General features: G+C 44.3%; 1 protein-coding gene across 3 annotated transcripts in view; it reads left to right on the top strand.

The window, feature by feature from the left end:
- The first annotated feature begins 466 nt into the window (after positions 1 to 466).
- ATP8A1 (ATPase phospholipid transporting 8A1) overlaps positions 467 to 27,717 on the top strand; it is a 216,519-nt gene continuing 189,268 nt past the window's right edge. For 2 of the 3 annotated variants that reach the window (XM_045834000.1, XM_045833999.1), the window contains exon 1: positions 467 to 836. In XM_045834000.1, the coding sequence (XP_045689956.1) occupies positions 788 to 836 (49 nt within the window). In that variant the 5' untranslated portion in view covers positions 467 to 787. The remainder of the gene's footprint in view (positions 837 to 27,717) is intronic. The other variant, XM_045834001.1, reaches the window with a different exon arrangement.

Raw genomic sequence — 27,717 nt, 5'->3', positions numbered from 1 at the left:
CCAGGCCAGAGAGCAAGTAGGACTCTGGCCGACAGGGCTGCTGACGGTGCAAGGAACCCAGAATTGCACTCTGGGTGGGGAACTCGCGGTCCCTTTCCACTATAGGGGCTAGAACTTACGCTTGGCATTCCAGCCCTTTTCGCCCCTCGCATGCCCACTCAGACCCAACCCTACTCTGCAGAGTACAGCCGATTTTATTGTTTTTAAAAGCCAGAGGGTACGGGAGGGGCTATTCAAGGATGCTGGAACCAGGGCACCCATTCTCCTCTGGTCAAGGATTGAGAGAGTCAGAACGCCGTTAAGGAAGGACGGGATGAGCTGAAGCCCGGGACAGAGCGACAACCGGGCGAGAAGGAGGCTGAAAGCTGAAAACCGTCCCCCCGCAGGGATGGTATGGTCCGAATGGGGGCGGGGCGAAGGAGGTGCACCCGGCTGCCTCCCAGCCCCTTTCCAGCGCTGCTAGCCGGCGCCGGCGCGGAAGCGAATGAACACGCGCCCCGGCGACCCCTCCCTGGCGCCGGAGCCCCAGCTCCGCCCCTCGCCGAGCCGCCCCCTCCGAGTCTGCGGGGAGAGCTCGCCCAGCTCTGCGGACGCTGCCACCTTCGTTGGCTCTTCCTCCTGTCGCCCGCCTGCGGGGGCTGCGCCCCGCGGCCTTGCTGCCCTGGGTGGGCGGCCGGGTTCGCGCCGCAGCTAAGCGCTCGGTGCGGCGCAGCCAGGTCTCCCGCCTGCGCGGAGTAGTGACAGGTGCAGAGTCTGGACTGAAGATCCACCTGCAGCCTTCGCCGCGATGTCCACCATGCGGAGGACCGTGTCGGAGATCCGCTCCCGTGCGGAAGGTGAGTGGCCACCGCAGCGGGGAATTGAGTACAAAGCGCAGGGGGAGCGGCTCTGGGCCAGCCCGGGGTCTGGTGTGTGTGCGTGAGTGCGCGCGCTCTCCTGCGGGGGGTGGGGGGGCGGGGGGAGAGAGGTCTGTCCGACCTCTTGCCCCAGGCTGTCGCCCCTAGCGGACCTTTCTTTCTGCGGCACCTCCAGTGCACTCGCAGACCCCTTCCCAGCTCCAGAGACCCAAAGGTTGCTTCACACCGCAGCGCGATCGTTGGGTCGCTGTCAACCAGCATTTTTGCCCAACCCACCTCCCTCCCACTAGCGCACGAACCTCCGCGTCCCCATTCGGCGTCCCCACCCTAGTGAACAGATTCCCAGCCCGCCGCCCACCTTTTGCACCCCACACATCACGACTCCCCGAGAAGCAGGTTTGTTTTCCCAGGCTGCAGGATCCTTTGATCTACAGCCCCTTGCTTCCCAGAGCGCGAGGGACCTTAATTGAGGTTGGGTGCTCAGCGAGTACTGTACGTTATGGTCTCTGCAATTCTGCCTCCTGCAGCGGAGTCTCACCCAGCTCCTTAAGAGGTTTCGTTTTTGTTTTTCCTTTTTGCTGAAACCCGCATTGTGGCTAGCTGAGCTGACTTTTTAGCAAGGTGGAAGCTCTTTTCTTTGCTCCACCCAGGGCCAGCTGTTGAATGAATACACTTGTCAGCCAGGAGCAACAGATGCCCAAGGGCACGTGAGTTTTGGAGGCCAAGACACTCTCCATCTTGTCTAAGGAGCCCTCAGCATCCTGCCTAGCATGTGGCAGTTACTCCGTAAATATTCCTTGGTTTTCCTCATGGCAAAGCCAAGATTATACTTATCTCAAGTTTTGTTTTCTTTTGTTTTTCTCTCCCATAAACCCATACTTGGATCTGGCAAAGGGTGGAATAATATGTTTTTGAGAACTGGTCTATATTGCCATCATCACCGATTCCCACCCTCACCCACACCCCACCCTTTAATGTGGGGCAGGGGGTAAAGTGGTTTCAGGGAAATAAATAAATAAATTAATTAATTAATTAAGTTAGGAGAATAGGATTCAGGGGTTTGAGACTAGCCATTGTATTATTTTTTCTCCTCACACTCCCCCTGTTAAAAGAGGGGGGCTCTGTGCTCTAATATCTACATGCTTTGGAAATACTAATTGAAACTGCTCTGGGGAGAAGGCCACACAAGAGTCAAAATTGACCTGTGCCCTGCATAGGAATTTAGTACGTATTATTTGTAATGTAGTGAAAACACATACAGGGCATTTTAGTTTTAGATGCACAGTGGAATGGATGATAGTGTGATAAAAATGTACAAAGTAAAAATATATTCATTCTTTTTTCATATACTTCTGAGTGAAATGAGTGAATTTTCCTAATCACCGTTTGAGTGAGCCATACAGGTAATGAAAAATATAGTGGTGACAGTTGGGATTGTTCTTACAAATAGTAACAACTGATGAATCATATATTGTGGGAAATAAGGCTGAGAGAAAAGAGCAGAAAACAATGCCAAACCTGTGGATTTTATTACTAGTGAAGGGCTACAGTATTGTTTTTAATTCACGTATGTATTCTGCACAGCATTTTCATAAAGATTACCTTATAGGACCTTACAACACTCCTGGAGGCTGGTGAAGGTGATCTTATCTGACAGTTGAGGAAACTGTGGCCCAGGTGGTTTAGGTACCTGCCCAAGGTCAAGTAGCTAGTGCAGTGACCCATTTGGATGAAGAGCTCTGGGAAAACAAGGACCACTTCTTACTTAATCTCTGTGCCTTCTGTGCATCCAGCACAGTGTCAGGGGCACAGTGGCACTTGGTGAATGATCTTTCCCTGCCATATTGGTTGGTTTCTGTTTATTATGTGCTCAGCCTTTTGCTCCAGTCTGTGGTGAGGACAACATAAATAATGACTCTGTGGGCTGGCGATGTGGCTCATTGCCTGCTCTGCCCACACTTTTGTTTCCTGAGGAACAGTCTCCTGATGGCTCCCACTGACTAAAGAGCCTTGTTCCCTGCCGAAACCCCTTGGCCTGAGATGATTGGAGCAGGGTGGGCTTCCGGCCCAAGGTAGACGATCCGTAGGTGGTTCAGACACTTGTAACCTTGTGGTTTGTCTCAAAAACATTCTTTGTGGTGATTATCTCTCATATGAGATGAGTTAAGTTTAGAGACTTAGAGTGAAAACTGAAGCAGAAAAGGACAGAGGTGTACAGGCTGGGACAGAAGAGAGTGGCCAGCTATAATAGGTATGCAAATGCTGCAGATGAGGAAGCAGAAACTGTGAGTAAACAGAAAGACAGGAGAGAGAAAGCCCTGGATGGAGAGAGTGGGGCAGAGAGACACAGGTGTCAAGAGGGTGGCCAGCCCCTGGAGCCTCCCTCGCACCCTCCCTGAGTTTTCTAGTCTTAGTTCCCAAATAACACTAGGACTGGCTCCTTTTTCCTTGAAGTAACTCAAACGGGTTTCTGTTCTCTGCATCCAGATTGGCCAGATGCATGACTGTCCGGTGCAACTTATTTTACAACCAAATTGGGGAGAAAAGACTTACCTGAAATAAGGAATAAACAGTCCACAAGGGGATGTTATTCATTGAATATTGTGCTTGCTGTGGGTGACAGGTCCTGCAGAAAGTCAGGGCATAAGAGCGTGAGGCCTGCTGAGAGCACACTTCACTGAGGAGTGCCTTGAGATGAGTGTTCACGCAGTGCTTCTCAAACTTTAAGGTGCACAGGAATCACTGGAGATCTGGTTAGATCAGTGGGTATGCTGTGAGGCTGGAGTTGCTGCATTTCTGACAAGCTCACAGGTGATACTAATGCTGGCCTACAGATCACGGTTTGAGTAGCAAGGTTCTAAAGGACATTGCCATCTTTTTTAATGGTCAGGATGATGTTTAAGATAGAATAACCCATTGAAAAAATAGTGAAAGGGAGTATGGCGTTTTTTAGAGTTCTTAGGGGAGCTGGCCAAGAGCAGGGGGAAACTTGGAAGGAGCAGGATGTACATTTGGATAGGTGAGGCACTGCTGGATTACAGAGCAGTTTGGATGCCAAAATGAGTCATTTGGATATAGCATCGACTCTTTGAAGAGGATCTTAGAGCTTGTCTGATCCACTTTCTCATTCAAGCATGATGCCAGTGTATAATATCTCTATTTGGGCCAGTTAGGAGCCAAATCATTACAGGGAAGTGACCCCCCACCCCCAAAAGAAGTGTTTTTAGAAAGATTAAGTCTGGAAGTATGTTAGATGGTTTGGAGAGAATGACAGTATAAGTAGATTCTATTGTTTTAAAAAAATCCAAAAATGATGAAGTCCAGGATTAGCATTGGAATGGAACAGTGAGAATGGGAAGGGAGAACATCAGAGATATTTCTGAGAAAATCTTTAGCTCATTCAACAATTATCTACTGAACCCTTACCAGGGCAGCTCCAGTAAGTAGAGTGCAAAAAGCCTGGCCCTGGAGGTGCTTAGGAGAGAGGCAAAGGAAACACAATACAGTATAGAACCTATGTGGTAAGGGCCGTGGGAAATACAAAGAGCAGGTAAGATGCTTCAGCTTGGTGGATGGGTTGCAGCTTTATGTAGGCTGATTAGGCTAGCCCTCATTGGTAAGCTGGAGGAGGGGAAGGAGTTAACCTGGAGGAGACCTGGGGGAAGGGTGTTCCAGCCAAGAGGAACAGACTCAGCAAAGGCCTCCAGGCAACACAGAGTCAGGAATGTTAAAGGAACTGTGAGAGGGAGAGTGGTGGGACATGAGGTCACAAAGGCCACATCATGGGACACCAAGATACAGTGAATATAAGGGCAGGAGACAAATGAATTAAAATAACAGGAGATTCTCAAGCAAGCTCCCAGGTATCTCATTAGAAAGGAGATTCTCAAGCAAGCTCCCAGGTATCTCATTAGAACTTCAATTTCCAGGGCTAGGTCAGGAAGATCCTGTTTGGTAGATTTTTTTCTTTTTTTTTGTTTTAGGAACCCTACAGTCTTAAACCTGATTGATTGAGAAAATCTATTTAAAGATAAGGAAATTGAGGAGGGTCAAAACAATAAAAGAAATAAATTCAAATTTTAAAGTACTTGGGGGACATCCAAATGGACATATTTGAAGCTACTTAGAGATTTGGAGGTTTGATATGGAGGGAAAAAAATCAAACAGAAATCTTGAGTTCAGAGATGATAGTTGAAACCCTGACAGATAAATTGGCCAGGAAGCAAGACCAGGTAAAGCAGAGGGCTAAGAATTTGAGATCTCTTCACTTCCACCCCAGCTAAATCAAATCGGTCTCTGAACACAGCACTGGGAATGCTTGAAACAGGGACTGAAACCGTAGTGGTTTACACAAAGTGGTTGTTCTCACTCCTCTACAACTAGCGTGGACGTAAGCAGTCCGGGCCAGGTGTGCCCACCACATGAAGTTGGGAAAGACACGGCCTCCTGATGGCTTTCCGCTTCACCATCCTGAGTTCGTAACTTCCTGCAGTCTGAGGGCTGGGGTTCCAGGCGTGAAAAAATGGGAGAGTGAGAGACCACACACACAGTACTGCACAAAGACTGAGTGAGGGCTTGTTTCTCATCGGCTCCAGTATGTAAGGAAAGCGGGAAAGTGGAGTTTTCTCGCTGGACACACTACTCGGTGTTTTATTACAAAAGGCAAAGGGAAGGATGGTTACTGGTGGGCAGCTCACAGGCACAGCTGCTGTCAGACACTCAGACTGCCAGAGGCTTTGGCTGGAATCCAAGAAGTGTTCAGGAGCTCATAATTTACAAAGTAATAAGCATCAAACTGTTCAAAACTAAGGAAATACACCCCAAACACAGACCTGTTCAATATTTGTTTTCTTCGGATGAATATTATAATGCTAAGTTATTATAACAGGCACTCATTTGATTATGTAAAACATGGGCTAAGTAATAAATGCAGGAGTTCTTTTAGGGATCATTCTCTAATCTGGTCTGTATAAATGGCAACTTTTCAATGTTTTTAATTATGTAGAATATTATGTTTCATTTACCTAAAAGATAAAAAAGTGGCATTAAAGTAATTTCTGCAAGAATTGCTAAACAGAAAATTTTAGGAGGCTGTTTCATTTACTTAGGTAAAAAATGACTAAGATTCTTTGTTTCTTTAACAATCATGGATTATGCACCTGCTGCATGCCAGCTCATTGGGTCGTAGGACAGAAAGGTGTGGTGGGTGAAGAAGGTCCCATGGAGTTGGGTTACAGATTTACAACAGACCTGGCGCTGTGAGGGAGAAAAGGTGTGTGTGTGTCATGATGCTCCATGTAATCGATATTTGAGAATCCCCAACACATGTCATTTTGCTTTGTGTAATTCTCAAGATATTAAATGTGAGAGAACTCCGTTATTTTAGGTTTTCTAATCTGTAGTACATCATTCATTTGTTCAGATCTCGTTTCAAAAGCCGAGACTTGAATCATGCGCCTACCTGAAAGCGAAAGGAAAGTGTGTGTAAATCTACTTTTGGAATGACTGAAATGTTGGCTCTGTGAGTTTCTATTCACATAGTTTCATTATTATCATTCAGGCAACAGTTTCATTCTTCACTCCTCAGTGGCGCTCACATTTTTCAGTGCTCTTATCCTCTGCATAGCAAGTTCCCCAAGGGCAGGGGTTTTTGTTTTCTGTAGCGATCTGTTGCTCTCCTGGAGGACACTGCCTAGCACACAGTGGGCACTCAGATATTGGTTCAACGAATGAATCCTTTGAATCTGGAGAGGAGATGACCTAGAGACACCATATGATCACTGCTTGATATCCTCCTGTAGGAACCTGAGCACTGCAAAGGGAGGGTTTTTCTGTGGCCTGGTGCTCTGCTCTTACAGCTTTCCCCACACATAGTCACCTTCAGTGTTTGTCAAATGCATGGATAACTCAGTGTGTTTAATGGGAGAACCTAACTTTGTCCTCTTGATTGTAGAAGGAATACCAGCTCACTGGAGAAACACTACAAAAAAGTGTCAAGACAGCAAAAATCACCCCCAAGTCTGCCACCCAAACATGATCAATGATGGCATTTTAATAAATATGCTTCTAACTGTTTTCCAGGAGAGGAGAAATATATTATTTGTTTAAAAAATGAGATCATTTTTTACATTATTTTTAATATTTTTCCCTCTTACTATTTCATGGATGTGTTTCCCTATCACATAGATTTGTGTGTCCTCCATAATAAGGATGGGATTTTAACATTAGTTTTTCTAGTTTCATTGAGATATAATTGATATATAATAATAATGTAGTTTCAGATGTGCAACATAATAATGATATCCTATATGTAAGTATTGCAAAATGACTAGCACAGTAAGTTTAGTTACTATCCACTACTTTACATAGTTTCAAAATATTTTTCCTTGTGATGAGCACTTTTACGATCTACTCTCTCGGCAACTTTCAAATATACAATACTCTATTGTTAACTGTAGTCACCATGCTGTACATCAGTACATTCCCAGAACTTATTTACCTTGTAACCAGAACTGTGTATCTTCTGACCACCGTCACAGGTGGGAATGGAGTTTGGTCTCAGTGCCTAGAGCAGTGTCCAGCTTTTGGAAGGACCTCAATAACTCTTTGTTAAATGCACAGATCATTAATTTGATGGCAGCTTAGTGTTTTTATGCTCATGTATTTGATGTAATAGTTTACTAAGAAATCCTCTAATGTAGGCATATAAGTCATTTCAATTTTTATTTTTAAGCAAACCACTCTTGAAGAAGCAACTTTAAACTGCTGTGTGTACTTTTCTGATTATTTCTTTGTAAAAAGCCTTGAGGGATTGCTGGGTCAAAAGTATATCTTTTTAATGACTGTTGATTTCTATTTCAAAGTTACTAGAAAGATAATTACCAGTGCCTATTTCCCTACCCCTTCTCTAGTACAGGATAGTCTTTTTTATCCTTGTGAATATACAATGTAAACAACAATGGAATGTTTAAGTTCACATTGCTTTGCTTATTAGGTTGAATACAATTCAGTAGTTTAGTGATTTTTTTTCTGACTTGTTTATTCAAGATCCTTTATGAAGTTTTTTTGTATTGAATTTTAAGAGTTCACATGTTGAAGACAATAATTTTTCTCTATAGTGTATCTTTTTATAGTGTTTTCTCATGTATGTGAATTAATTTTTATAAAGTATAATCTTTTTTCTTAAAGTTTTCCTTTGTCATATTTCTCATTTCAAGGTAATGATTATTCATTACTTATGTTTTTCTTCTTTTACTTTCAGGTTCAGTAATTAAACAGTTAATCTGTAATTTCTGTGGGGTTTATTTTTTTGTTATATGTGAGATAGGAATCTTCTTTTATTTTTTTCTCAAATTATTATCCACTTGACATGATAACCATATATTTAACAATCATTCTTTCAATACTGACTTGGGCACTTCTTTTATATACAAAATTTACAGACATAATTCGTCATTTCTGGAGTTAGTCTCTCTTTTTCCCTCTTTTTCTGCCCCTCCTTCCCCCATATCCCAGTTTTGGTCTGTCTCTTGGACCCTAGTATCAAATTCCTTTGTTGCAGATAATAAACTGTGTCCTCATAGTGGTCCTACTCTAACTGCTCTTCCCCGCATTTTTTTCAGCTCTAGTTCTGTTTACTGTTTTCACTTGAACCAGTGTAAGTCAAATTAAAAAATGTATTGGGCTATTTATTGGGATTGCATTAAGTTTATACATTTGCACTGAGAGAATTGACGTCTTTCGTATATTGAGTCACTTAAGCTTAGTTTTTCTATCTATTTCTTGGTAAGTCTTTCATGTGCTGGGGAGAAGGTTCTTAAAAATTAATCCTGGGCACTTTATGATTTGTTCCTAGATGACCTGTGTTTTATGAAGGTGCTGTGAATGTGATCTTCTCTAAAAGTATGTGTTCTTGTTCGTGACTGTTAGTGCCTGTAAGGTGGAAGCTGTTGATTCAGTCTGAATTCCTTCATTTTAAATAGTTTGTCGGTTAATGTTCATCACCATAGATTTAAAAATGACATCATACCATAAGGCAGAATGTGTTTAAACAAGGTTTTCAGTTCATCAGACTTGACCAGGTATATGTTGGTTATAATATTAATTTAGCAAGATTGGCTCATTTTTTCCCTGCTGAAATATTGTGGACTGTGGTTCCAACTCACTACGTGTAAGGTATCACGTAGTAGCCTCTACACATTAGCCAAAATACTGCTGTGTTTTATGCTTTCTGCTAGGGCCAGAAGTCAGAACTCAGACCAGCCAGGAAAGAACTAACAGATCCGTGGAATCTGCTTAGATCGAACTGGCACACACATCTCGGATCAGCACTAAGGGAAATAAGATGTCAGCCACAAATGCTAGACATGTGTGTAGCTTTGAATATTCTGATAGCCACATTTAAAAACATGAAACAAGCCGATCAAGTTAATTTTAGTAATATTAACTGGATCTATCCAAAACGCTTCTTCATCGTGTCATTTATATAAAAATTAATGTGAGATGGTTTGCATGTGCTCTTTCTGCTGATTTTTCCGAGTGTGCTGTGTTTCATATCTGCATTGCATCTCGACTTGGACTAGTCCCACTTCACGTGCTCAGGTGCCACACGCGGCTGCATCCATGTTGGGGTCTACTAGAGTTCTCAGAATCTAAAATCGTGTAATTCCCATCATGTCTCATTAAAAACGCATCTGTGGATATGCTCACTGAAACAGAAATTTAAGCTTCTGACTTCCTACCTTACGACAGAAGGCCGTCACCATTGTCCTCGTCACACCTCACACACTGCGTTACTGCTTAGATGTGGTGCTTTGACACGGCCTGTGGGGCATTTTAGAAGTTTATGTAAGTATATCATGTTGTCTTTTGAAGCCTGTTGTTTCCTCCACATTTAATAACAACAACAAGAAATCCCATTTTAAATACATTTGCTAAGCAAGAATCATCTGCTTTACCTTCCTGTTCATTTTCATTACATGTTAGCGTGAAATGTGTATATGTAGATAGTAACTTTGAGTAGCATGCTTTGATATACAATGTTGCCATTGCTGTGTTCATCTAAAGGGACTGTAGAACTTGGCTTCTTGGGTCATTTACACAGCTAACCAGGCAAATGAAAGTGTGTTTTAATCTGAGCCTCTGTTCATTATTTCGTGTGAGCCACCTCTGAAGAGGACTGATCTTGGACCATCTGGGGCTGCGCTTAGTGAGATCGGAGTAGTCATGGGACAGTCTAAGCAGAGACTGTTACAGAGAAGACCAAAGCCAGCGTAGGCTCCAGAGCAACACTTCGTTTGCCAGACCTACTTAGCATACACGATTTGCTTTCATGAGTAAAGCAAACAGGTACTGGTATCCAGGGCTTAATCAGAGAGATGGATTGTTCTGACCCCCATCCAGAATAGTTGAGCTTCTGTAATTGGCTCAGGTCTCTGTGGCTAACTCTGGTCCCAGAGTGAAGCCAACTTGGTGTAAAAGATCTCTCGTTCTAGAGTCTGCAGCCCATCTCTTCCCCTCCTGTTACAGAACACAGGCCAGGGGGGTACTATATACTATTACTGAAAGGACCCCCCCACCAGGTTCACTTGTCCACCGCCAGAGGAGAGGCATCTCTCAATGCCAGAGATTTATGAAAAGGAAAGGAATGTTTATTTAAAGTTATACAGACTTAAAGTAGTGACCTAATGTCTTCATTAAAATATCAAAGTCCTTTAGGATACCCACATATGCACACAGTCCTTCCTTCTCCCCCTGCCCTAATTTGGGGTACCGTATCACAGGAAAAGAAGTAGATTCAGGCTCCCAACACCATCAGCTGTGTCGTCAAACAGGATCAAGCCGTGTGGTTCTCTTCTGCAAAGCTGTGGGGGTCTCCACCCTGGCCAGAGCTGCGTGGTTCTCCTTAGCAAAGCTATGAGGGGGTCCCCACTCTGCCAAAGCCATGTGGTTCTCCCTTTAATGGCTGCCCTGTCTGGGTTTAAATCCTTGCGCCAGTCCTCCTCTGCAGCCCCATTGCTGACTCCTCCCACAATCGGCTACACTTGCCAGCGCTCTCATATCTTTCCAGCTTTACTGGGCCGCCATAGTGAGTCTGGGCAGGTGTGATCCCATGACATGGAGCCAGTCATCTCCAAGCTTTCACGTAGGCGCTGTAGCTAGGGGGAGTTGCCTCCCAGTTACTTCTTAGGTGGAAGTCACTCCCTTCTCCCTGGCTCAAAGCTGGATGATGGCCACAGCTGTTTAGCTTATCTGTGAAACCAGTTAAAGGTTATAGATGTGTTAAATGACTATGCCAGAGGTTAGCTGCAGCTCTGCATGTTTCTGCTCCATGTGTCCCTTCCCCCAACTCACATCCTGTGGGGGAAGAGGTGAGGACATCCTAATATTTCCTGGACACCTTGAGCTCTGGACCCCATTCCAAATCCCTATTTGGGGCCCCCCTCTTGGCTGCACCCTGTTACAGTCCTGCTCTCACCCCATGGAGCTTTAGCCCTGCCCCAGTCCTGAAAACCTGAGAAGTCAGAGACATTTAAGGGGCTCTGGTTTAGCTCTGTAAGAATGTGTCATGAATCACCCTGTCAGCATCTCTTTGACCCTGAGTGCCTGTCACAGCAACTCCTAGAGCCCAGGACTCTGAGCTCTGCCTTGCTCTGGGAGAGGAGACCCTGGTCCCTGGCCCTAGCTCAGATGCACAAGCTCTGCACTTGTGAGTAGTTCTGATGTCACCCCAGGGCAGCCAAGGGTTCTGAATGTCATCTGCTGTGCTTTCCCCACTGTGAGTCTTGGCCATCTCATCTGGACAAACGCGTTTCCCCGTGTTGGAGATCTCTGGGTCTGAGTGTGCCTGTTGTCGGAGGCCATTGTTTCTAGGTCTCCTGCTCTGCTGCTGCATTGTTATCCTAATGGCTGTGCCTGGCTGACCCCTTCCAGTCAGTCTCCTCCCAGTTCTCTCAGTCTGTATTTTTTCTTTTCAAACTCATGTTCTACCTCTGACCAAAACAACGAAACCAATCTCTCTCTATATATTTTACCCAGATTTGGGGGTTTTATTTATTTTATTTTTAGAAAGATAGGAAAGAGAGGGAGATAAACACCAATGTATAGTTGCCTTTTACCTGCCCCCAGCTGGGGACCTGGCCCTCAACCCAGGCACGTGCCCTGACCGGGAATCAAACTGGTGATTCTTTGGTTTACAGGCCCTTGTTCAATCCACCAAACTATAGACCAGCCAGAGCTATATTTTTCCCCAGATTTGATGTGCTGCTCTATAACCTTAAGCTTAGGTTGGGTTCAGTACACCGTCAGTGGCAGGATAGTTGTAATAAATGCCCTCAGGTGGATTTACTCAACTTTTATAACTTTGTTTTCACAGAGAAATGATATGAGGAAAAAGACTGTCAGCCATCTTTGATGCAAAGTGTGTTCCATGAGGACAGGGCAGTGGGAGGCTGGTGTAATGTGGGTTATTTTGTAGCCATGTTTATCCCTCAGTGGTGCTCCACCCTGGGGTCACAGTAAATCAGATAAGGAGCTTCAGGCAGTACCCAGACCTGACCCATCCCAGACCAGTGTAATCTGTCAGGCACATGGTCACTGGGCCAATGGGCCAAGCACTGGCATTTTATCTCCCAGGTAACTCTGATGAACAGCAGTGTTAAAAAACACCGGTGCAGACCCTTGCTTTTACTTGCTTGCAGAGAGAAGGAATGGATTGCATATAAAGCCTTGTAGGCTGCCAGCCAAAGAACCAAGAACACATGGATATTTTTGGTAGAACTTTTGTCTGTTGCCCAGTTACTTTGATGAGTCTTGTTATGCTCATATTTTTCTTAGTTTCCCTTCTCAGAAATTGTAAAATTCATGTGCAAATACTTGATTATTAGATTTTGAAGACATTCTTGAAAATTCTGAATCAAACATTCAATTCAATACCATAAAAAAAAGAGTAAGCACATTTAGCTTGTTTTTAGCTGGTACTGTGTCTACTCTGGGAGCATGAATAATATGAGCGTTTTCACAGTGTCATCACTAGTTTTCTGCTAACTTGCTCATTTAGTCTGTTGTAGTAATTAATCTCTTATTCACCCTGTACTTGAAGCCCACATGTGGAGTCATTTGCATCTGGAAGAAAGATTTTAGCAACTTCCAAAAAAGTCTGTAACAACTTTATTTTCAAGAGGTTTATCTTCTCTAGTTTACAATTACTGATTTATTCCATCATGATATTAAATAGTCTTTAAATGTGTAGAAATGGAAAATTTACCACAGTCCCAATTTACATGCCTTCCCTAGCTACTGAGATGTAGTCACTTTTAAAAAATTGTTTGTTTATTGTTTTTTTTAGAAAGAGAGTAATTGATTTATTGTTTTACTTATTTATGCCTTCATTGGTTGATTCTTGTATGTGCCCTGACTAGGGATCAAACTCATAACCTTGGCATATCAGAACAATGCCTTAACCAACTGAGCTACCCAGCCAGGGATTTGAGAGGAAGTCATTTTTGAGACTCTTAACCAGTGTGGTTCTCCAGGGCTGCATGGATGGGTGCTGGGCGTCTGGCTTCAGGATGCAGTGAGGATTAGAAAGGAAGCTCCACCGTGCCTTAGATGGAGTGCATTGTGTTCAACCATTGTCTTTCTTTCTAAATTTGAGAGTTCTCTTCTATCCCTACTGTTTCTGCATTTAGATTTTTGCTATTTTAGGTGATAACGTGACTTGCACTCTACAGATAGAAATCTTTTTAAAAAGCTAAAATCTGACAGAGGACGGGAGGGAAAGTTCTGACTCAGCCCAACTTACCCCCTACCCATGGCCACTTATTCTTATCTTTTCATTTGAAGTTCAGTGAAAGAGTCAGTAACACACAACACATGTTGGCCTTTTGTTGACTTCCAAGTAATTACAATTAGCAAAGAAGAAAAAAAGCTCTTAATTTCCCTAGGTGCCAAGTTGAAGGTCCCTTGATCTTAAGTGACTTTCCCTGTGGACTCTTTCCTTCTGGCTGGTGAACTGTGCTATGTGCGTTAATTTTACCTAAGTCTGAATACCAGAGTCTTCAGTCCGAATGGATGGTTTCTTAGTGTCAGACATCCTTCTGTGCTTTCAGCTAGAATTGCCCTTTTTTTTTTCCTTAAAATTCCTTTGGTGCAAACTAGAATCACCGTCTTTACTGGTTATACTTCTTGTGCTTTTAGTCCGTGAGGTGCCCATCTGTTTGACACGGTAACCACTTAAGAGAAGTCAAGTGCTTTTGTTCTGTGAGACAACAGAACCTGAGACTATGACTCACTCAGGGCTGTCTCCACTCTTCTCAACTTCTTAAGGTCGTGTCCTAAATAACTGACTTGAGAGAAAATGAAATGAGGTACTTGGGGCTCTCAATAGGCCTGGTGTGATATCTGACTTCTGGCTCTTCCCAGCGGTGTGGCCTCGGGTGGGTCACATAACCCCTTTGAGACTCCTGTCTTCCTTTGGCAAAATGGTAGTAATACACACAAGTGAATCACATGCCTGTTGGGTAGAGAGTAGACAAAGCCTAGCTGCACATTGCAATCTCCTGAGGATTCCTGGGTCCCACAGCCAGAGACTGTGATTTCATCCTGGGCATTGGGGTTGAAACAAGGGGAGATGATAGTGGCTTAGACTACTAAGAATCAGTGGCAGAGATAAGAAGTGTCAGATTCAGGATATAGCTTGAATACATATCTGTCTAACAGATTTGTTGATGAGTAAGATGCGGAGTGTTAAAGGGAAGGCGGAGTTCAAAATGCCTCAAGTTTTGGGCCCTGAGCCCAGAATGTTGGCACCTTAGAAACGAGTGTGAAGATTCACACGTGCCAAAATATGTGTGTTTGTGCACATTTCTTTTGTGGGGTTTTTTTTTGTTTTTTTTTAAAGAAAGACTATTGCATTTATCCTAAAATCAGGATTTCCATCCTCTGTTTTCTCTATCTTCTTTTCTCCAAATAGTCTTTGGAACTTTAGTAAGCATCTCCGTTAGTGTCTTACCTGTTCCGCACTGCTGTGGATTTTAGACATCTAGGAACTGTGTAATTCTAGAGACAGGACTTTTTGCTCCGTAATCAGAAATGAGGATAGCCTTTCATGTCATCTTCATGTTCTTTTGGTTTTCGAGGTGCTCCACACTGCAGGAATGTTCTTCAGAGTGAGAAATGAAATGAAAGCTATAAAGTGGGTGCTAAGCAAATGTTCCTGGAATGTGCATCTGGGTAGTGTTTGGGATAAGATCATGCTGTTCAAATTGTGGAAGCTAAGCCTTTAGCAGGCTGGTTGTGAAGTCTCGTGGCATTTCCCCCTTACCGTGCATAGCAGGCCCATTGCACTTCGCTCAACAACGGTCCCAGGTGCCCGCACACTGCCACACCGATTTCATGGTTCTCAGTAGTGGCCATATCACCTGGAGGCAACAGTGTTTTGCACTCTTTCTGCACTAAGTGTTTTCTACCCAGGATTTTAGAAGGTTCTTGAAATATCTGTCCGATCTCTCCTCTCATTGTTCTTGTCCTACCTGTGAATTGGGTAAAACTAATGGCAGTTTCACACACATGTAGGTGTCATTGCTTTCATGTCACCGAGCACTGTGCTGCATTGCCTCTTTTTAAGTTTTTGCAGCCCACCAGCTGCCATTCACACATCCTAACTTACTCTGTTCAGTGGAGGTTTGTCTTCTTTTTCAGCCACATTCTGACACACTGAAGGGTGCCAGCCGTGTCTTGCTTTTGTGCAGGTGACTCCGAAATCTTGGAGCCCGCCCTGTCCAAGCAGTCTTGGTGGGTTCGTTAATACTGCCCATGGTGCTGAGGGCAGAGCAGCCTCCCCGGGCTGCCCCCGCTGTCAGGGTTAGGTTGGGAGCTGGGGGAGTTCTCCACTGCACCTTGATGGATTTCCTACTTTTCTAGCCTTGTTCAGTGGACTTGTTGGATATTTTACGTGCCATCAATGGCAGATGAGTGTGTCACTCCTCTTCTTATCTGGGGTAGTGCCTGGTTCTGTGGAATAGAGGCTGTCTCATTTGTGAGCAGTTTATATTGCTGTGCGTGCTACCCCGACTTCTCCGTCAAAGCCAGAATTAGCTGGTAGGCTTTAGGTGTTTTTGATGGTTGAGGCTTTGTTTAAAAATAAAGGTGAATAATTTTTTTCCCTCTTGCAAAATAACAATGGTGATAAACAGCAGGTGCCTGTCAAACTCCACTGACTCATTCTGAGAATAATGCAGCAGCAAAGTGATATTATTTGGGTATTTCTGCTTCTTTTAATAAAATGGCATGAGTGTGTTGAACCAGTCCTGTCTGTCCCTTTTTTTATGTTGCAAAGTGCATAAATAGCTCTGAACATGAAAGTTGTAATAACTCAGATGACTTGTGTGGCTGTGTTGGTATGTTTTAAGGGCTGGCTTATTCAGAGCTATACTTCAGTTACAGCGTCCTATGAATGCATTGCTACTGGACTCAGTGGGGTTAATTACCCTAAACGTATTTTTATCAACTAATTCAATACTGCTTTTTTCCTTCCACTGCACAAAGTGATTAAAACTCGCTGGTGCGTTGGCACTGCACTCTGGTGTTGTTCTCTGATTACCTCATAATTGTCTTCTTTTAAAAAATCTTTTTAAAACAGGACACCATGGAATTCTAGAGCTGGAGGGAACGTAGAGACCAGCTAGTGCAGCGAGCCCCTGATACAGCCTGCCGGCCGGGGCTGACCCAGCCCCTGCCGCATGCCTCTCAGGTCTGAGACTCACACCCCCTTGTACAATAGCCCGCTTCATTCTCAGACAATTCTAATTCTTCACAAGTTCTTTCTTGCTATAGAAAGCAGTGAAAGCAATAAAACTATTTATATTCTACATGTCTTGCTGGGTTGTATTGTATTTGCACAGTTGATTTTTCTGAGGCCTTAGTATTGGAACTCCAGCTTATTCAACCTTTTAAAACCTCCCTGAATTCTGATTCTTTTCATGTAATCTGTATGTATATTAATCCTGCCACCTCTGTGCTTGTCCTGTTACTGGAACCCAGGCTGTCTGGCTCCAGAGCCCTCACGAGGTTATGTGTGGAACCATCCGGGAGATCCTCCTGGAGCGGGGCAGAGCCTCTTGGGACTCAGGCCCTGGGGCCTCTGGCTCGGCCCAGTGTCGTTGCCCTGTTTGTTCCTCTGGGCACCCACCCCATTCTCCACTTCATACCTTCAGCTCTCGCGTGGCTTCAAGGAGCCGTGACTCCCTCCTGCCACACTCTCCAGGACAGTTTCTGCTCAGTGCCAAGTCCGCCTCCCTATGTCTCTGGATCTCAAGTCCACATTCCCAGAAGGAAATCTGATTAGCCTTGCTGGTCAGGTGCCCCCTGTTGACCCCACCAGCCGGGGCGGGGAAGTAGGCCAAGAGCCAGTTGGGGGGCGAGATGGGGGGGCAGCAAGAGCCCAGGATGTCCCAGGGTCAGCTGCTTCAGAAGGGCTTGCAGGCAGAGGCAGTGTCCGTTTGAGTTCCTCTGGGGGGTTTGTCCTGTAGTTGTAAATCCACGTCGTTACATAATCATAGAATCGTGTCTCGGTTGTATAAGAACGGGGCCTACCTGAAAGCGTTGTTGAAATCCAAAGTGTGAAGGATTTGGTCAATAACATTATTGTTCCCACTTAATTGATATAAAGAACTTTTTAAAGGGAAAAATTCCCCTTTCATCTCTGACTCTACATCCTGTGTGTGACGAGCACCACTTTTCAAACATTGAAGTCCTACTCAATGGTAACTGAATTCTCAATATCAAAGGGGATGGTTTCTTTCAACTTGTGAATTGATTCTTTTCAAAATTTTCACATAAATCTTTTAGAAGCTGTAGAACGCATTTATATAAATCTGGGAACCCTGAAAGCCCATGAGTAGCCACCATGTTCATAAACAGTGATTTAAAATGTGCAGGATCGATTATCTCCCCTCGTTAGAACACAGGGGCCTTACTTTCTCATCTTCAGCCTTAGGAGCCACCTTTATTCGCCGTGGTACTTCTATTAGCGACAGTTAGTGTCACCGTCCTGCAGGTTCTGACAGTTTTATAGATTTAAAATTTTTATCTAATGCTATAAGATATGAATTCATTTAGAGCACTGGGCACTGCCTTTTCTTTTTTCTCTTTTAAATAGTCCCCTAACATCCTAACATTCTTCCAACTAGTAATGTTGGTTCTAACCTTTCCAGTCTTAAGGTGATGATCCTTGATAGAGAATGAGGTGAAGTCAAAGAAGTAGGAGTTGAGACGTTCTGCTTTCTATTTTATCATCTGTTAACATCACACCCTCTAATGCAGACAGCAGACCCGTGCCGTCGATGCCTGGCGTTCCAAATGGAAGGGAGAAAACATTTTGGTAATCTAACATTTTAAAAAAACAACATCTGTCCTCCCTTCTCAGATGTCTGTGCATCTGTTATTATTCGCTGCTGAACGTGTGAGCCACTTTCCAACCTTTCCCGTGGTCGTTTTTGATCTTCCACTTGTTCCTTGACTTCTGTGCAGCAGCGGGGTCCTCTTAGACGATGCTTCCCTTCTCCCCTCTGTCAGGACCTTTCCTAACGGATCAGCACGTTGCTGTAACTGGTCTTCCAAACGTCTGCCCTTCTCGGGTCTTGATAACTTGTCATGTGCCCTCTGGAAGGCCAGAAGGCATGTGTGGCTTAGCCTGGTCTTTCCCTCTTTGGCTGTCAAAGGCCCTTTCACACAGTTACATCTTCTGGGAGAATCATTACAGCTTTTTCCCTTTTGCATCGATCAGAATCCAGGACACAGCAGCGATTCCTCATCTTGTTTCCTGAATGAATGTGATGCCAAGACAGGTTAACGATGCTTTTAGCCCACTGAGACTCCTAGGAGATGCCTGGTAGTTGAAACTCCTCATCACTAGTGCAGTCTGTTTCTGGGCCAATTTTTAATTCTATGCGGGGAACAAACCATTTATTTCTTCTATCTGACCAAGTGATCTGTGGGATATTCCCAAGGCAATATCATAAGTTTCCTTTCGTCTTTCATTGTTCTTCTTCCTTTTCCTGTTAAGCGTGACTGGGCATTACTAAATGTTTTCATCACTATTTTCAGCAACTCCACATGCCCAAGATGATTACTTCTCTGAGTTCTTTTTCTGGCTGGTGGCCAAGGAAACTGGAGTGCTCACTGTGTGAGAGGTGCACCACCAGGCGTGCCGTAGCCTTCCCTGGAACTCTTCTCAAGGTGACCTTGCCCATCAGTGTCAGGGATGCTCTTTTCAGTGTCTCCCACTTTGAGGTCGCAGTGCCGCTGTAGGAGCTTGCTGCAGTTCAGCCTGAGTTCAGGAAGTGTTACGTCATTATCTTTTCCTGTTTCAGGCAGAAATGCTGGTGCTGTGTTTTCACACGTGTTTATTTTTACATCGGTTCCCACGAAGACACTTAAAGAAAAATATTACTTACCATGTATGGTAGTGACAGGTCCTGGTAGGGAACTATGTTAATGGGTATCAGGAGGATAGGGACAAGACTATAAAGTTCTGGGAATTGTTGGATATCTGATATTAAAACAAAAAATCGAGGAAACATTTATTGCATGCAAGGGACTTCCCTGAAGTGTTAAGTTTCTTGTCCATGTTGGAGTAACATACATGATACTTACATGTTCCCTTATGTCTGCCCTGTCCTCAGTATATAAGTTAGGTACATCTGTAACATCTATTGTTATTCTCAGTTGCTATATACATAAGAAGATCAAAAGATTAATGTTGGAGTGGTAAAAGACTGCTATATGTATTCAAAACTTTTGCAGGTGATTCTTTGAGGAACAATGGTCAAGGAGGGTGCTTTGACATCTAAGTGACATCTGACAAGGCCGTGAGGGTCGGAGGGGGCTGTGGCTGGAAAACTGCAGTGAGGTGAAATAGGGCCAGTAGAGGTGAAGTAGTTACCGGGAGAGGTCAGGTCAAGCTTCATTGCAGAGTGAATGAATGCATCCCTCTGTCAGTGTTAGAGCTGGGCTGCACTTGATCAATTTCCAAACATTGCCCTGACTCTGGTACCCACCCGCTGGCTCTCTAACCATGACTGGTTCTTCATATGAGAGGCAAAATTTCCTCATCTTCATTATTTTTAGAATAATTATGTATTTTTTAAAAAAGTGAACCCTTGCCCTGGCTGGCATAGCTCAGTGGATTGAGCACGGGCTGCAAACCAAAGTGTCGCAGGTTTGATTCCCAGCCAGGGTACATGCCTGGGTTGCAGGCCATAACCCCCAGCAACCGCACATTGATGTTTCTCTCTCTCTCTCTATCTCCCTCCCTCCCCTCTCTAAAAATAAATAAATAAAAATCTTGAAAAAAAAAGTGAACCCTTTTGTAAGAGGAAAAACAACCAATTTTGAAGGAGATAACCATTGTTTTACCTCATCAGGGTAAGTGGATATTCTTTATTATCACATCGGTTATAACTCAGATGCTGTAACTTAGATTTGTCACAGTTGCATGAGCAAGAGGGGAAAAGAGAGGCAGCTAGAGATAGGGAAAGCTGTTTGGCTGTTGTGCAACTGTAGTTATCCCAGAACATGCTGCGCTCAGGGCTGGGTTGGGGCAGCTGTTCACATCAAAGGAGATCTGAGCTACAAGTAGGGCCTCTGAGGGAAAGCTCCAGGCAGCCTGGTGACTTGGGGTGGGGGAGGGGGGCAGAGTAACTGTGGTTCTTGTCATCACTCCATGCAGAGTAGAAAAGACAGCTAGTGACTGGGGTACAGAGAACAGGATTCAGCGCCTAGAAGAAGACTGGCCTGGTCCAGGTACAGTGTCACTGCCCAGCTGCATTGGATGGGCATTTGGACAGGGTTTGGCTTCCAGCCGAGGACTGGAATGCCTCCACTGAAATTCTGTATTATAGAAGCTGAATGGCCTTTAAGCAAATGGGGTAGTTCCCAGAATCAAATGAAAAGCTTTACAGGAAGGTCAACAATGAACCAAGGCAACTTGACTAATGGGCAGGTACTTCAGGTTGCCACAGAATCAGTCTTAATCTGTGCTCACCTTTTTTTTTTTTAAAGATTTCATTTATTTTCAGAGAGAGAGGAGAGGGAGGAAGAAAGAGAGGGAGAGATACTTCAATGTGTGGTTGCAATCTGGCGTGCCCCCTGCTGGGGACCTGGCCTGCAACCCAGGCATGTGTCCTGACTGGGAATTGAACTGGCAACTCTTTGGTTCCCAGGCCAGCACTCAATCTGCTGAGCCACACCAACCAGGGCTATGCTCAGCCTTTTCATATGTCCAGACTGAACATTGTGATTAGCCTACCATGGACCATCTGCCCACCTTTGAGTCAAAAAGGGGAATTGTATCTGATGGACCAGCCCCTCAAGACTGCCTACAGTTGAGGAAAGAGCTGTTTTCCAAAGAAAGTCAAAGGATCGTTTTCAGGAAAAGAAGACTGAGTTGGAATGAACAGCAGATGTCCCCTGCATAGAGCCCGAATCAGTATATGCTGAGCAGGGAAGGTATATTGATGCAATCTAGAATTTCATTTCCCCTCTGACTATTGCAGTCGCGGTCTAGACATTTGAAACATGTTGCTGAGTAGTTTCTATTTCACTTCCATGTTTTAGAAGCGTTTGACTTCTGCAGTGCCATGTTTCAGCACATTCAACCTTTTGCACCCCACTGCACATGTAAACTAACTACTAAAATTCTGCAGCTCGCCAAAACATATATTTTTTGCCAATCTGACAAAAAATAGATATAATTTTGATTCATTCACACCAGACAGCTATTGTTGGGTTGGCTGTTGTTGTGGCCGATACCGGCCAGCAGTATCCATCTCTGCTGTGGATGCTCGTCGAAACACGAGAAAAACATACACAGAGACAACCAGGTCCTGTGGGGAAATAGGGACAGAACGGCCACTCTCTCTAGTGGAGAGCACGCTGTATCCATTCCCAAGCAGATTTTTATTGAGAATCCAGACTTAGTTTGTGGATTCACAGTCTGGCAGAAAAGATCAAAAGAAGTAGATGACTTACAAAGGTGCAGACAGAATCCCCACTGTGATTCTGGGCAGAGCTTGGAATTTTATCATTTGAAAGGTCTAACAGGGCTCAAAGGACTAGTTTTGGTTTCCTGTCTGTGCCTTCATATTCTAATGTAATAACATCCTCCAGCAAACAGATCTCACAGGATCTTGCATATTCTATGTCCCAGGCCTAATTACCCAGGGGGTCTGCCGTCTCTGGTCTGGGCTGCACCGCCCCTGCTATTTCTGCAGGCCTGCGTCAACAGAGAAGACAAAGGCAGCCAGGAGACTTGGATTCCTCACATCTCTCAGGCTTTGACAAAGCCAAGGGGGCAGGGGTTGATGTCCATCACCCCTTCATTTCCACAGCCCCGAATCTCTTCCCAGAAGCCTCCATGTGATCATGCCTGTCTTAGGCGATTCCCTCCATGGGAAATCTTACCCATCATTGGCTAACTGATCCAGCCTAGGAGGTCAGGCACAGAACAGACAGTGTTCATGCCAGGGAAATAAGTTTTGTCTCCTTAGTGGCTCCTGGTCTGGAGGTCTCTCACTCAGCCTAAGTCATGGGGGGTTACAGCTTCCTGCGACTAGGCAGGGCAGTCCCCAACATGTTGTCATTTTTTTCATTTGACCATCTAGGGGAAAAGAGGTCAGTGCCCCTGACTGAAGAGTCAGGTATTGCATGTTTTAAAAATTCTTGCAGCACACTGGTTGAAAATCGCTGCCATACTTGAAAATGGAGTTGTAAATCTCGATCTTTAAAGCTCCTGGTTCACTGTGGGCGGAGTGCTGGGTTTTCTGTGCCCTCTCTGCCTGAACAGCCACAGTCGGCTCGCAGTGGAACATCGCAAATGAGCGTTCTGCTGCCGTGAGGCACAGCCTGGGACTTCAGACCTCTTCGGGAGCTCTACCAACTGCTTCTGTGTTTCTGATTAAATAAACTACACGTGTGTGTGTGTGTGTGTGTGTGTGTGCGCGCGCGTGCGCCATTTATAAAAATACCACTAAAAATATGATAAATAAAATACAAACGTCTAAATTATTTCGCCAAAGATTTTTTGTTCCAGAAACTTGAACCGAAAAAATTTAGATGAGGGCTTTTAATTTATTATTGTTATTCCGAGAGCACAAAATAAAAACATGTTTAAACCTCTAGAATGGACCATGGACGATGCTCATAATTTCCTAAGGTGAGTAACAGCAACCTTTAATCACACCTAAGCTCTGCACTTGTGCCGTTAAGTCTCTGGTTAGTTTTCCAGTTCATTCTCTTTTATCAGACTCTGCGTCTGCTGCTGGTGTGGCTCTTTGTCTTGCGACCTCATTCTAGGTCAAGAAACATGAGCAGTTAACATGGTCCCTGTAACGTCTAATATTGGAAACCATTCAGCAAAAAGGATGTGTAATTGAATTCTCCTGAATATACTTGGGAGTTAATACAATAGATTTTCTGATCCCAATTACAGCCTCACTTACAATTGCGGTGATGTGGAGTCTACAACAATGTAACGGTTCTCTGTCACTGCATTACCTGGCAACAGAATGATTTTTGTACCTGATTCTGTTCTCCCTCCCACCTACCCACCCCTGCTTTTCTGTTGCATAACCTCTATACAGGTAACAATTTTGGAGAAAACATGTACTTACTTATTTAATATTAATTTATGTAAGTGTAGAGTCAAATCCATTATTTTACTGTCTAGATTCATTCACTGGTCACAGCTGTAATTAAATAGTATCCTGTTAAAAAATATTAATCCCTACATTAGTGTTTCTAAGACTTTTTCGCATCTCAAAGATTTCAAAGGGAATTTGCCTTTATAATCTCTTGGGAGAACAAGGTGACTGGAACTGTTTGAGTGACAAGCATTGTGCTACATTGCTAACCTAATATCACATAACCTTCCTATTAACCCTGTTTTATGCACGAGGAAGCTGAGGTGCAAAGTGCAAAATAATTTGCCCAGTGTCATGTAGAAGCGCCATGATCCAAATCTGAACACTGATCTGATGACAAAGCCTATTCCCTCTCCCCACAGGCTGCCTTTTCGACTTCAACAATGCAAATAATAGCTAGAATGTTTGTGTGTGCGTGAGGAATTAGGCACTGCCCCAAGTGCTTGGCACATGCATCATCTCGTTTAATCCCCTCAAAAACCTGTGAGAGAAGGTGGGCAGCTAGACGTTAAGTAGTTGTCTATGGTTACCATAGCACATAACTCATGGGCCTAAACCGTGTCTGTCTCTCTCCCCCTGGTCTGCACTCCCAGTCCTGACTCCGTAATGCCTTCATTGCTTGTATCCTGAGCTCTCAACAGTATCAGTTACCATCCTACAGTGAGGAGAAGATGCATGATATCTAAGGATAGGGTTTTACGGCTGTGGAGACTATTCCAAAAGTAGTTAATTGTTGGTTGCATTTGTTTTTTATTTAATCTTTTGTATTTTTTTACATTACCTCTTAGTCCCCTTACACTCCCTGCTCCCCATTTGTTGTATTTAAAATCTTATGGTTCTTTTAAGTCTTGGGCTTTTGCTCAGAGTAGCACCCGGCAGTGGGTATATGTGTCATCATACGAGTACAGTGGTGGAATGATGAGAGACGGGGAGACGCTGTAACAGTCCAACCAGCTCCACCTCCAAAAATATCACATGCACATCCACTTCTTTTAATCCCTGTCACCACCTCTCACCCAGGCCCCATCAGCTTTTATCTGGATTACTACAGTAGCCCCAAAATGATCTTTCAGCCTAAAACTTCTAGTGGATTTCTACCATGTAAAGATAAACTCAAGTTCCTTGTTGTCTCTCCCGATCTGGCCCTGCCTCTTCTTGTTTGATGCTCTTGTCCACTGTTACTGCTCCTCATGTTCCTGCAAATGCCAAGCTCGTTCTTGCCTCCCATGCTTTGCTCACCCTCTTCCCCCATTGGTTTACACTGTCCTTCATCCTTCTTTACTGAAGTCCTCACCGAGGTCTCAGCTGGAGCCTCCTTGGAGAGGCCTCTCCTTCCCATTCAGTATAAACCAGCAACGACAGCAGTGATAACACTACGCAATGACTGCAGCTAGCATTTCCGGAGCTCTTACTATGTGCTGGGCATTGCTCTCCGCACTTGCTGACTCACCAGGTCCTCACAACCCCTTTTGAGGCAGGGGGTACTATTATCATTTCTATATATAGATGGTGAATGGAAGCACCGAGGGTTCTAGCAATCATTCTATCAATCGATTATTTTCTTCATCACACTTACCATGACCCGTAATTATATTGTTCTCCAGAGAAGAAGTCCCCAACAAGAAGGGACCTTATCTTATTTTCTGCTGCTTCTGCAGCTTTTTAAAAAATGGCTGCCACATAGTAGGCACTGCTGTTGAGCATCTGTGTTGAATGAATGAATGAATGAACTAATGAACAGTGGGTTTTACTGATCGGGTCGTGATATTTGTGATGAGAAATGGAAAACTTCAGAGATGACAATTCTGCTGTAATTGTATGAAAAGGCTAAAAGCCTTTCACTGAAATAGCTATTGAGCATTTTCTTCCCTGTTAGTTACCTTATTCTGTGTGGACATATGCATGTGATCATGAATCTAGGCAGAGGAAGACAGGAAGACCACATGTCAACATACTCAGTAACCCGTTAGTCACTGGTCAACAGGTGAGTCCCAGGGACAGCAGTTGGTGGCCACAGATGATCGTCACTACTGCTCTTTTCAAACAGGGAGGTGTAGCCATGACCGCAAAGCGCCATTTGCCTTTGTGGCTGAGTTCTGGCTGCAGGTTGTGTCGGGCAGCCATTGCAGTGAAACGTGGGGCTCAAGTAGGGAAATTTTTTTGTTTTTAAATTTTCCTGTTTTTCTGAACAAATGAGATGTCAACATTTTTGTTCCTGGTGCCCAGCAGTTACAAATGTCACAGGACTTTGGAGCTGAAAAGGAGCTTAAGATTATTAGCCTGCCTTCCTCACTTTATAAGGCGAGAGAACAACCCCCAGGGAGTAAGTGGCTTGCTTGGGGGCCGCAGAAGTAATCACCGGAAGAACCAGAGCTTGCCACACAACCACTAAGAAGGTTTAATGGTCAAGCACTCTTAGGGGAAGACGAACACATGTTCACTTCAGGGCCGTGAGTGGGGTGCTGACCCACCATCATCCTGTGTTTTCTCATCAAGGAAGTTATTGCTGGAAGCTGGAATGGTCCCCAGGAGGATGTTGCTTGTATATCCTTATCTAGTATTACAGCGTCATATCTTCTTCTGGCACATTCAGTAGCTAAAACCTTTTGTATAACTTATGGACAAAGAAGGTTCTGAAGAGGCCCCACCGTCCGTGAAGACTCTGAGAACTGCTGACAGATCTGTGGCTCACCCTCCTCCACTCTGCCTTCTCTGAGGGGAAGGCACAAAAGCTGGCTTGGTTCTTAGTAAGTCTTTAGAAGGCAGGACAGGTGGATGAGGAGCTACCGGGCAACTTGGATGATTTATGTGAACAAGCCCTCTACATTATTAAACAAATCCAACAGGCATAGCTTCCTTCCTTAGAACAGAATAAACTGTATACATTCACAGGAGTGTCCAACCCACGGCCCGCAGGCTCTATGCAGCTCAGGATGGCTGTGACTGTGGATTGTAAACACAAAATTGTAAATATGCCCTGGCTGGTGTGGCTCAGTGGATTGAGCACTGGACTGTGAACCAAGTGGTCACTAGTTCAATTCCCGGTCAGGGCACATGCCTGGGTTGTGGGCCAAATCCCCAGTAGAGGGAGCTTGAGAGACAACCACACATTGATACTTCTCTCCCTCTTTCCCTTCCCCTCTCTAAAAATAATTAAAATCTTAAAAAAAACTATGAGGGTAAACTATACATAAACAAAAAACAGTGACTTTTTTTTTAAAAATCATAAATTTACTTAAAACATGAGGGTTTGTTTTATTTTTGGGGGGGGGAGGTGTATGATTGCATGTCGCAGTGTATTTGCTGTGTGGCCCAAGACGACGACTCCTCTTCCAGTGCAGCCCAGAGACACCAAAAGGTTGGACACCCCTGGATAGGAAGGAGTGGCAAGTGTGCCGTGTTCGTTTTACCTCCTTTGGGGCAGAGTGGTGGATTCTTACCCCAGCTACCCCTGCCACTGCTGTACATCAATGTCTCGGTGCAGGCATTGCCCAGGTATGAACCCAGGGCTCTTTATATGTGGTCATCAGAGCTGCCAAAGGTGGCAACTTGCAAAGGAAACTTAAAAAAGGAAAAAAAAAAGCATAAATGTAGAGTTACCTGGCACATGTTGAATGGCTGTCGCATTGAATGTGGGGAATGTGTTTTCACCTCTAACCCAGAAGAAATAAGAGATGAAAATTGCTACCTAGCTGTGGCAACCGTAGGAAACTAATACAGAAGCCAAGGCAGTGGGGCAGAGAGGCACACCAAAATAGTAGCCCTGAGGAGAGCAGAAAGTGTCAGAGGAGAAGCCACTGTTACTTCTGGAAAGAGAAATTCACTGGCAACTTTCATTTGCATTTCTTAAGAAAATTTTCCTTACATGTAGTCACCAGTGCAAGGTGACAGATTCTAGAGCAGATGGCATGTGTAGTCTTTTCTCAGGAATATACTAGCCCCTTATCAGATAGATGTATCATTGGCGAATTCTTCCCCAATTCAGTAGATTGTCTTTTCATCTTGTTAATGGTTTGCTTTGCTGTGCAAAAATTTTGCAGTTTGATGCAGTCCCATTTGTTTATTTGTTCTTTTGTTTCCCTTGCCTGAGGAGATATATCAGAAAAAAATATTGCTAAGAGAAGTGTCAGATTTTACTGCCTATATTTTCTTCTAAGGAG

The sequence above is a fragment of the Phyllostomus hastatus genome, unplaced genomic scaffold (genome assembly GCF_019186645.2).
Source record: "Phyllostomus hastatus isolate PE091 unplaced genomic scaffold, TTU_PhHast_1.1 phas_contig_196, whole genome shotgun sequence".
NCBI classification, from domain to species: domain Eukaryota; kingdom Metazoa; phylum Chordata; class Mammalia; order Chiroptera; family Phyllostomidae; genus Phyllostomus; species Phyllostomus hastatus.
This window is presented reverse-complemented; position numbering and strand designations above follow the sequence as displayed.